Raw genomic sequence first — 12,116 nt, forward strand, 5'->3', positions numbered from 1 at the left:
AAGATTGTTCATCAGACTAAACAGTTCATTAAATTTACTGACTTATGTTTACTGAGCTTTTCTTCAGATCACTGAACTCGTTTAAATTTCAAAAAGTTGAAAAAACATGAGACTCCAATAGGGACTGACTTATTATTTAGTTATGTAAACTAAACGAGTATATATAATATAATATGTTTTTTTTTATTAATATCCTAAATTACCTCTCAAATTCAGTCAAATACAAATTTCAAGGAAGCTGAGACAACGTAACTGCAGCGATAAACAAAAAGTGATTCATAAACTGATTATGCAAAGATAAGTGGAGTCAAAATGAGAACATCCCAAAATAATTCACAATTTAAAAACAAGCTGATTTTATGTAACAGTGTCCGATTCTGTGTGGGAGAGAGATTTGTTCAACACACACACACACACACACACACACACACACACACACACACACACACAAACACACAAATCTGATCATCACACCTGTCGTGTGTTCACAATGACGAAAATCAATCCATTATGCACATAAGTAGTGCACTGTGTGTGTGTGTGTGTGTGTGTGTGTGTGTGTGTGTGCACCTATTTATCACCGATGAGAGTGGAGTAATTTGACTAAAATGCAACAATACTGAGCAGATTAGACATAATCCCAAACATCCGTCCAGTGGAGTGGCAATCTGGACGCATGTTTCCAATCACTGCTTCTGACCTTTCCTCATTCACAATCCTCTGATCCCAGACAGGAGCCAGCATCTCCTCACAGCCTACACCTACACTGCCATGTTTTTCCAGACGATATATATATATATATATACGTAGATCTTTAAAAAAACGAACTACAAAGCACTACAGGACAATAGTGAAACCAGGATGTGTGCAGGTATGTGTTGAGTTTATTATTCTTTCTGAGGGGCAAAGTTTATTTGGCTTGAAAGGTGAGAGGTTTGTGTTTGGTTTATTTTGCCACAGACACCAGTTCAGGGGAAAGCTAATTACAACAAGGAAGTGAGGTAGTTGGGTGGAGGCAACAGCTGGAACACACACACACACACACACACACACACACACACACACACACACACACACACACACACACACACACACACACACACACACAGGGTAGGGGAAGGACAGTGTGTCATGCAGAGGGCAACAGCTCAAGTCACAGACAAGATTTTCTCTAAACATGTTACAGTCGATATACTTCAAGACCATTTAAGAAAGAAAATTGGGTGGGTGGTGAGATCCACCTTGTACAGGTCGCTAGCATACAAAATGATAATATATACAATCTACTATATTATAATATAAAAGGATGTAATGAAAAATAGCCCTCGATATTAACACTTGCTGTGTCAGTGACAGATAAAGGCGTAAGACGTAAGTTTAATAAAATCATGTATGTTATGTTGACCTGATTATTGCACCCACAAAATTGAGTAATTGTTTTTAACTATGGCTCAAAAAAATAAACTAACTCAGAAATACAAAAGAAAATCTTCTGTTATAGAAGAAAATAACTAAAATTGGTAGATAAACATGTCCTTCAGCTGTGAGTAGCATCATCATAACAATCATCTGACATCAGACGGCACACCAAAAAGAACCAGAGATGTTAATGTGATAGAGGAAAGAAGGCAAATTAAATATATTTAAAAGCACCTTTCACAGATGCAAAATCACAAATTGCTTTACATCAATAAAAGAAACATGCAAAATTATAATATATGAAATGGTTCTTTATAGGGAAAAGGGTTCCCCACCCTTGATGTGGATAACAGACTTTGCCACTCAGAGGAATGTTTCACCTTCTGTTAAACCGTCTGTCTGAGGTTTATTGTTTTGTCACATGAACACCGTGAGTGGTCTTCCCCTTTAAGGTCACCTCGGATGCCCTCAGACTGTCAGAGGCCTATTGTCTCACGCTGACCCCCCCCCTAGGACAGCCCGGGCGAACTCTAGTCAAAATGGCCCGGGGGTCAAAGGGCACAACATGGGCGTGAGTGAGCGTGTGAGTGAGCGTGTGAGTGAGCGTGTGAGTGAGCGTGTGAGTTAGCGTGAGTATCACTGCTATATTTGTCTCCTTAGACACATACGTGAATGTACAGGATGTTGTCAAAGGGTGAGACCCTGGAAACACATGACATCATCTACTTAGTTCTTCAAGAGGAAATTATACATTAAAATGCATCACACAGTGTATTTCAGGTTTTGTGTGGGTGACATTCTAGTATTTGAATTTAATTGTAGTATTTTCCTACAGTACTGTGCCTTAAGAGAGTATTTAAATAATATACAGTTCGTTTCTTTCTGATTGTTTATCTTTATCTATCCACGAAAGTCGCCATTACTACTTGTGTCGTTGCCAAAACAAGACTAAGCCACATAAAACTGAAATAGCAACACAACCTTGCGATTGTGTAAACAAATAGAAACACAGCAAAGCACGCACACAGTAAATACAGAGCGACTGGAGTGCAGTGCAGTGAGTGCGTTAACCTCGACCTCTTAAATAGACAGATAATACGACAACTGTCACACACACTGGTTTCACTCCGTCATCCTATTACAGACTATGCAAGAGAGTGTGTGGCATGTGTGTGTGGGTGTGTGTAGTTAAATGTGTCACATTCTTTGACTGTGACTTCCACATTTCTTAGCGTTGAATGCCTCTCACACTCACCGTGTTTAAGTGGCTGAGCACCCTGTGGCTGTTTTGTTCATAATTTCTAAATCTGATCTAAAGTCAATGAGCGGACCATTCAGATCCACTATCAGCTTTTTGTTGCCTAAAAAATGCAGATTCACAACAACTCTGAATACTCGTCAGCTTTCAACACCACTGCAGCTCCGACATGAATGAGATGTGAGCAGCAGAAGTTATGACATGTTGATCGAATATTTTCTCGCTGGAACTATTAAGCTCTCGATGATATGAAAGGCTCTGCATAGTTTTTCTAATCTGGCATCTTCATTTATTTGAATCTTTATTTGAATCAGTTTCATAGAAAGGAAAATCATTTTCTCGCTACTTTAGCTTGATGAAAAGGTTCTATAGACCTGCGACAGGAATTCAGTTAGTGTTAATGTGGACAGTTGACACCGGTTCATGAGGCAAACAAAAGGAAACAAAGTAATGCAGTTCTTAAAGATGTGATATGATTGAGAAAGAGAAAAAACTAAAAATCACAAGATAGAAATAGACAAAGTAGAGAAAAGTTGAGTTATTATGCATTTAGCCTCTTAACCTTCAATAAAATTGTGAATTTCACTTTCTTTGAAACTTGTTGAAAACCTTTTGGATAATGTAGCATAAAGGACTTGTTGTTTTTAGACATTTTAATGAAGAATAGTTCTATCTTTAAACATAATGAAAACATTGTTGTTGCTTGATTCATCCATCAGCTACATGTTTATTTATTTTTCTACAGATTTCTGACCTTCTGTCCAGGATGGTTTTATTGTGACAAATTATACATTAAGAGCTTTCAACAAAGATGTGTTTGTGGATTTCCTTTTGTGTGTTTGTACCAGTTATTTGTGCAAAGATCCTGATCTAAACATATCTGCAGTCGACTCTTTGGTGCAATGTGAACGCACAGGGTGCAAATGGCAAAGATATAGAACAAAAACAATGTACACAAACACGTGTACACACAAACACGTGTACACGCACACACACACACGCACACAAACCAGGTTTTATCTCAGTGCCCACATGGACAGCTTTTGGAAAATGTAGAGATGCCAACATCCCAGCCAAGGATTCTCTGCCATCCACATGCCCACTGCAGGAATCCCTCTCTCTCTCCTGCTCTCTCTCTCTCACAGACACACACACACACACACACACACACACACACACACACACACACACACACACACACACACACACACACACACACACACACACACACAAACGGCACACAGCCCTCCACTAAGCCTGTGCTCCTGCAGTTTGTCTTTCTCTCTCAGATATGGACTGATTATACTTTTGGGAAACTTGATGAGACTTGAAGATTTCCTAAACTAATTAGTTAAACATTCTTTCAAAGCTCGACACAGGATGAGAACAATATCATTTCATTTAAAAAGTGCTTTCCAAAGGATAAAGCCATGAAAAAATTAAATGGAATAAAATGCCCATTAAATATATAAAATTTCCATTATGATCTTGTGTGAACTGGATGTTTCACGGTTCTACGTCACACTTCAGTGTTTGTTTCATAATGAACCACAACAGGCTCCAAACTAATTGTGTCACATGGTTTTTGCATCACACAAAAGACACACATCCTGATGTCTTTTTTGAGTGGTGCAATTTCATCACATTAAAAAGTTGGTCAAGCATTCAGGCAGATTCCTACTTCAACAACATCTCTTACAGCAACCTCCACTCAGATACTCGACAATTCTTCTTCTTCTTCTTCTTCTTCTTCTTCTTCTTCGCACACAATGCTTCACCAAACCTCTCACGGTAGGAGCTATAATTAATCGGAGTGGAAGCTGCGTTGTTGACCTTTTCGCAGGTGATCATCACAATGACGCATCCTTTAATCGGTGAGCCATCACTCTTCAACCAAGACCACTGCAATTATCACACAATCACTCACACACACACACACACACACACACACACACACACACACAGAGAGAAGAAAAGATGGCAGAGAAACGTCTTGCAGCACTCACACACACACACACACACATGCACACGGACCTGTGGCTAAAGCGAGCACCTCTGCTGAGAGACATGGGAAATCTGAAGAACCCATGATATCAAAAATTCACACACAATTTACTCTGCTCTCACTCTATCTGCCTCCATCTATCATACACACGTGCATATACACTAGTCCTCTGTAAAACATCCTCTATTAGCTGCCTGCTCTCTTTCTCTCTCTGGGTGCTGTACCTGACTATTACCTGTAATGACCGTGACATTACAATAATGATAACGGCATTTGCTAATGCTGCACTTAGCACACACGCACTCGCCTGCGCAGATCGAGACACACACGGGTTGTACACAAGCTTGTTTTGTTCGGTGTTTGTGAAGCTGGAAAATAGTCGAGTGCTTTTTTGCTTGAACCAACAGCGTGTCCATCTCCTCCACGTGTGTGAGCCGTGCGTGTGCGAATGTGAGCGTGCAGGTGTGATGGAGGGTAAGTGGACATAAATGCCGTTTTCTCACAGCAAAGAATTTGAAATTGTCTAAAAGAAGGTGCTGGTCCACAGTTGCATGACAGGAAACAACCATTCGTGTTTTCCTGTCCTTAGGCTAGAGTCCTGCAAACCTTTACTCCACCTACCTACCTGCAATTATCAAATCTGGACCTGTTAACATATGTGCTATAGACACAGGCACCACATCTATTGGGTGGTGTCCCCCTCGACCTCGTGTTCAGGTGGCTGAGTTGTGTTCTTGGGGAAGTATCTGTGAAGCAGACTTGTGGCTATTAGCAGCTAATACTTTTTGGCATATTTTACGAGCAGCAAAGCCACTAAGAATTCATTCACCATTCATGTGATCAAGTTCTAGCTGATTTGATGTTGGTAGTGACAGTTATCTGAGTGGAGGTGTCAAAGTTGATGTTACAGACTTTCACAATAAAACAAACCCTTGAGGCTGATTAGATGCTTTGATTTCTGATTTCTCAACATCCTTCAGTTCTCACCTGCCGCCCACCCGCCCACGTTTAGTTCATTTATACCCGTACCTATACATTTATATATAAGATATTTTTTCAAGTAAACTGTCCTCAACCTCCACCAATAGAAGAGACATGAACAAAGACAGGGCAGCACTTCAGCATCTCAGGGTGAATCTCATACACTTCTGTTACTTCACTACTGAGTTATGTTGACTGCCTCAGTGAGAAGGCTGAGCTCTGACCTATCCACAGAGGGTGAGATGTTGAAGTTACTCAAAGAGATTATTTCACTATTCAACAAAAATGACCAGCCGAGGTCATGCAATCCTCCGTATGCGCCCCCCTGCGTCTTCCTCAAGGGTCAACCACAGGTTTGTCTGCACCCTCTGTATAATGCATGAAGTGAAAGGACCCCCACCCACAGACTATCAGACAATCAGAGTCTCTATTCAATGACAACTTGTCGCTTTCTCAATAAACAGATTGTGCATGTGAAGGTGAGGGACAACATTCAATGAGGCTTTGTTCACCTACAGGTAAAGAGTCCATGTAGAGCATCCATGCATCGGCTACCGGCTTTTTAAATTTATCTGCATTCATATACCGATAGATGAGATCAGCCAAAATATCGCCTGGACTGAAAACACCAACAATAAGAATCGCTGTTCAAACCAGTTTTTTTTTACATTTACAAATATGATAAATGGGATATAAAAGATTGTGTCTATTTTCTCTTTCTTTCTCTCTCTCTCGCAGGTTAACCTACACTTTTACTGCAGCCTTGTGTGTGTGTCTGTCTTTGTGCATGTGTGAGTTTGCGTATTAACAAGTCAAGGCTGTGCAATTCATCTCTTACGATAGCACATATAACTTGAATCACATTTCAGAGGAGTGACTTCCTTCACAGATCATTCTCACCTTCTCTTTCATGTATTTTTCCTACAGAAGTCACGGTGCAGCAAACACTAAAAAAAATCCTGATGAATCTTGTTTCACGCTCTACAGCTGAGGCAAGAGAACAGATGCAATTCTTCATTAGCTACAAGATCTACATTTCAATGACCAATGGGCTAATTGTTATATTTATGTTGCTCTATCTCTCCATTTCCATCTCCATTTCTACTCCTCCCTCCATCCGCCCTCAACTCTTTCTCTTTCTTCATACTGTGTCTCCTTCCTTGTCAAGGCGCAATTATTTGCAATTTGCCTAAGTCATCCATTTGCTGGGACACCAAGCATGAAAACGAGGCAATTTGGTGTAAAATGGAGGCAGGCGGGCATCACAGCATATGTGTGTGTGTCTGTGTGTGTGTGTGTGTATGTGTGTGTATGTATGCGCGTGCGTGGAAAAGGCAGGGAAGGTCCAGGCGCTGGTGGGGGGTCCCGCAAAAGTGAAAATTAATGCCATGAACGCACAGACGGAGGTGAATCAGTGTGAGTGTGTGTGTGTGTGTGTGTGTGTGTGTGTGTGTGTGTGTGTGTGTGTGTGTGTGTGTGCCTACCAGTCTGCACACATGATGATGTCAAAGTGACCCTCTAGTGCTGAAATGTCCGACTCACAGTCCCACCTCACAACCCTGTAACACAAACACACAACAGACAAACAGAGACCAAGGTTTAATCTTTGTAGAGTGAGTGGAAGATGAAATTCAGAGTTGGTGAAACTGCACAGAGATCAGCAGCAGCAGCAGCAGCAGCAGGTTTTTGTCTTTTGTCCTTCACCACTTCAGTTTGGGCTTCTTCCTCCCTGACACCTCTCTCTCTCTCTCTCTCTCTCTCTCTGACCCCCACTGTTTTTCTGCTTCAGTAGAGAATGTGTCTGCAATGGACGACATGTCGTCTGTGAGGTAAAGAGAGGTAGACTCTGACATGACACTTGACATTTATACCTTGTGAACACACACACACACACACACACACACACACACACACACACACACACACACACACACACACACACACACATATGCACGCACGCACGCACACACACACACACACGTACGCACGCACACACACCACATTCATACTATAGTGCTTTTGCTTCCTCTTTCCCACTTCATTTGAATGACCATTGCCAAAGCACTTTTTGTTGAAGTGGCACAGTCAGTTCATCTCGTTGTCCTCCCGTCTTAATGGCCAGTTTGTGGTCACATTAATGTCTCCCAGTTACTGGTCACTCATACTGGTCTCTGCCACTTGATATTGTCTGTTTGTTGCTAAACATCAGTGAAGTTTAGATTTTCTGGAAAATTAGAAGCAGTTTCTTTTTCTTTGGCTGAAATGATCTTGAACCTGTTTGTGTAAAGTCCGTGCTGATGCACTGTTCCTCCGTCTCTTTGTCAATGCCATTTCCCTCCGCTCTCTTTTTTTCTGTTTCTCGGAGTGTCAGGCAGATGATGGGGGGGGGGGGGGATTATTAATTAGGCATTATTAACACTCAGTAAACAAAACATTAGGCCTCGCTAGAAACACAATCTTGATTCGCGGCAGGAGGTCCCTTACACACGCACACACACATACACATTCAACCACACCATCATGCCCCCCCCCCCCCCCCCCCCCCCCCCACCCCCCCCTTGTCCAATCGCATCGTGCCCTTCGCCCTCTCGTGCATTGCGGCTATGACAGCAGGCATAATCTGAAAAGAAAACAATCAAAGTAATGTAGCCTAATTATACGTTTACGTTTTCACTACGTCTTCCACTTGTGTTAATATGTGCAGGAGGGAGAAATAAAGAGAGAGAGAGACAGAAGAGGTAGGGGAGCGAAACAGTCAGTCAATGGAAAAATACCTTTTCTGAGACAAGGACGACAATTAACTATGCTTTAGCCCGTGTGTGTGTGTGTGTGTGTGTGTGTGTGTGTGTGTGTGTGTGTGTGAGTGTGTGTATTGTGCAAAGTTCTCTTGATGGTTTCTGGATGAGAACTCCCTATCAAAGCCAATCATTTTGCATGAATGACAATGCACATAAACACACATGCAGCACACACACACATTCTACTTTGCCGTACAAAGTTAATAAGGTTTGATCTTTTAACATTAATTTTTCATACTTAAAGACATAATGATGCAAAAATGTATAAAATGTATATATTTATTCAAGATAAGAATAACAGATTCATATTATACAATGATACGGTGTATTTTCTTATAATATTAATCCAACCACTTCGAGATATTTAACAAAAGAACAAATTGAACAAAACAGTTTCCCATCATCTTGTGAAAATGTTTGACAATAGCACTTGAAAAACATCCACTATAGTGTGTATGTTTACTTGTTTGCTTGTGTCGTATAGTACAACCAGCACTGTATAGTTCATTCTTCTATCGGTACAGAGTGATGATGATAATGAGCCCAGAGCAGAAGTTGTTACAGTGAAAATATTCTCACCTGGCAGATACACGAGTCGACCCAAACTTTCCAGCTTGTCGGTTTTTCTCCACCAACTGTCGCACATCTGTTGTAACACGGTCAAGGATTCAATGTAGACACACAAACATTGCTCAAAAAAGTCATTGTCACAGAGAACAGTTTGAAAGATGTTCAGATTCTATTCGAAGGTAGATTCAATATTTATTTACAAATTCAAAAGATTTTTTAAGGCAAATTTATTGCCAAATATAAAAAATTCTATGTGTGAACTATGTTTTAAACATGAACTATGGATCTTGGGATGAAAGAAAGAACATTGATCATCTACTGATTCCAGTATGTTGCGTCAGAGCCACATGAAGAAACGTAAAAAACTATAAGTAAGTAAAAACATATATGGTTGACATCCTCACAGAGAAAAGCATGAGTGACCGGGGATGATCTCCAGGGATCGGGAGCCTGGCTGCAGAGGCGGATCAATGAGAAGGCTTTTAACCACAGATAAACACACTCACACCTCATGTTCTCACACATGCAGATGAACTCACACAAAGGCCGGCTGATTGATGTCAAGTTGTCTATTAGGACCCTGGCTTGTGGAGTTACAAAGCAATGCAATTAGGATTTTCTTGTCATTAAAGCCCGCCAAGAGCTGAGACAAATCCAATCGACGAAGACAGAGAGCAATAGAGCGAGCGAGCCGGAGACTTAGAGAGAAATAGAGAGAGAGAGAGAGAGAGAGAGAGAGAGAGAGAGAGAGAGAGAGCAGGAAGGGGTGATCGAGACATTGATAGCTGGAGAGCCGATCCAAAATCAAAGAGGGCTCCCAGACCCAGATACACAATAATATGAAGGTAAGCATTCATTAATATACACAAACCTAAACACACACACACACACACTGGACACCTGTGCGTCAGTGTATTATGCATAGGGATGACAGGGCGAAGAGCAGAGCAGCTTATACTGTAATCTCATCACTAGCACACCACCGGTGGAAAGGTCAGCGCACGCACAACCACAGACGCCAGTTGAAAACACACAACAAAGAAATCAAGAGCAGAAAGTGAAAGCGAGGGAGAGATTTGGGTTTTATTGACCATTAAAGTGGAGGAATATTTGCTCCCATCACTTGAAGTAGCAGCCAATGACGTGCATCAATCATTCTTAATGGAACGTTTCGAATTGATTTTCAAAACGAGTATTCAAGGTCACAGCAGCGGAGTCGCTTCCTCTCTCCGGTGTGTGTGTTTGTGTGTGTTTCTGCACAACGACGTCAACAACATCAGAGGGAACGGGGGGGAAAAAATCTCTAGATTTAAATTATCTAACTTCTAAATATCGTCTGCTGGAAACTTATTTTGCTCTGAAATATCTTCTCATCTATTTCACTGAATAAAAACTGAGCGCTATCGCAACTCGCCATCTCTCTCCATTGTAGCACGAGCTGCGCGACGAGGCAGCGCGAAACAAACAGCGTTCATTAGCACGAGGCTAAGTCAGTGACAGGAAACGCCGCATTGAGCCCGGAGTGTGTGAACGGACCAACGAGGAGTCCAGAACGAAATCTCTGCCTTTCCGTGTGTGTTCCTTCCATTTCTCGCTATGATTTCACTTTACAATTCTCTGTACGTGTTTGTTCTGAGTAACAAAGCAGTCGTCAATGGCGTATTGTTTGTGTAGCCCCCGTGTGTGAGTGTGTGTGTGTTCAGGCTCCATAATGTTATTGTTTGGTCTCATTGTGATCAGTAAAGGAGAATTGTTGCTGCCCGAGACAGATATATTGTAAGCAGGGCAAAATATGGAAGTGCAATGTTGGTCAGTGGGGGAAGAAATGTGTATTTATATTTCCTGCTTTTGTGAAACAACTGTAACGGGTCACAGCGTCTTTTTTTTCTTGTCTGTAAAGTTCTTAAGAGAATGGAGCACGATGTGGAAGGACGGGGGGGGGGGGACGGACGGACAAGAAGGACGACAGAAGAAAAGAGGGAAGATGAGAGTTCGCAAAGGGGAGCTGACAGGGACAAGTGTAAAACGAACAAGAGTTGATCGATAACCCACTCAAATAACAAATACTGGCAGAAAAAAGACTAGTCTAAAGATTTGTCCCCAAAAACTTAATTATAGGTCTTAAACCTTAACCACACACAAAAACATTTTAAACAAACCTTGATTGTTCCTGCTTCACAAACACTCATCAAGCCCTAACCCTAGCCTCAGCATTAGATGAAGTCTCACACTAAATCTGACAGGATGGCAATTACCGTGCTCTTAACTTGGCACCGCGGGCAGCCAGGATTGGTAGATGCCACGTTGAGCACTGGTGCTGGATGTTTGTCACTGTGGGCGTCCTGTCTAGAGATAAAAGAGGTGGATGATGACTATTCTCCCCCTCGCTCCTGCACCATCTCTGGTTTTAGGGCTGAGACACAGAGGTTATAGCGACTGTACATTTTTCCTTTACGGCCTCAGAGACAAGTGTTTATATTAAGAGCAGGTTCACTGCAAAAAATAGATACACACGGCAAATAGATTTTGATCACGCAGCATAGACGACATTAAAACAATTTACTGGCAATGGTAATAGTTACCTCCGCCATAGAGGTTATGTTCTCACCCCGGTTCTGTTTGTTTGTTTGTTGGCTTGTGTCTGAGCAAGATTACACAAAAACAAGTTGACGGATTTCCACTTATTCTTTTCACTTTCTTTGACGTATCGAGACAGGGGGCGTTTTTAAATGTCTTCACCGATTTCCCTGAGAATAATTCATGGATCTCGATGAAAAATCAGGCATCTTAAGCATCTGCAGCTTAATAGAGCGATTCTGCAAAACTTCAGTTAACAGGAACCCTGTGTTGGTCTTGTCGTGTAATGTGTGTGTCTGTGTGTGTGTGTGTGTGTGTGGGGGGGGGGGTATATGTATGTCCTTATGAATGTGATTAGTATGTATATGTTGATGACAAATGTATGTGAGGGTATAGTTTTTGTAGATCGAGGACTCCATAGTATTTGTAGAGGAGCAACCCAAACAGAGCTTCATCATGAACTTTGATTTCCCAAAGAAATGATGATAATGTAACAGGTTTGAATATT

At 41.5% G+C, this 12,116-nt stretch overlaps 1 protein-coding gene across 1 annotated transcript in view; it reads right to left on the reverse strand.

The window, feature by feature from the left end:
* The window catches only part of camkmt (calmodulin-lysine N-methyltransferase), a 98,292-nt gene that overhangs the window by 12,991 nt on the left and 73,185 nt on the right, over positions 1-12,116 (reverse strand). Inside the window, exons 7-8 of the mRNA XM_034607811.1 lie at positions 9,041-9,107; positions 7,148-7,222 (exon numbers count right to left, since the gene is read on the reverse strand). Of these exons, the coding sequence (XP_034463702.1) occupies positions 7,148-7,222; positions 9,041-9,107 (142 nt within the window). The remainder of the gene's footprint in view (positions 1-7,147; positions 7,223-9,040; positions 9,108-12,116) is intronic.

Source organism: Hippoglossus hippoglossus, chromosome 15, assembly GCF_009819705.1.
Source record: "Hippoglossus hippoglossus isolate fHipHip1 chromosome 15, fHipHip1.pri, whole genome shotgun sequence".
Taxonomy (NCBI): Eukaryota; Metazoa; Chordata; class Actinopteri; order Pleuronectiformes; family Pleuronectidae; genus Hippoglossus; species Hippoglossus hippoglossus.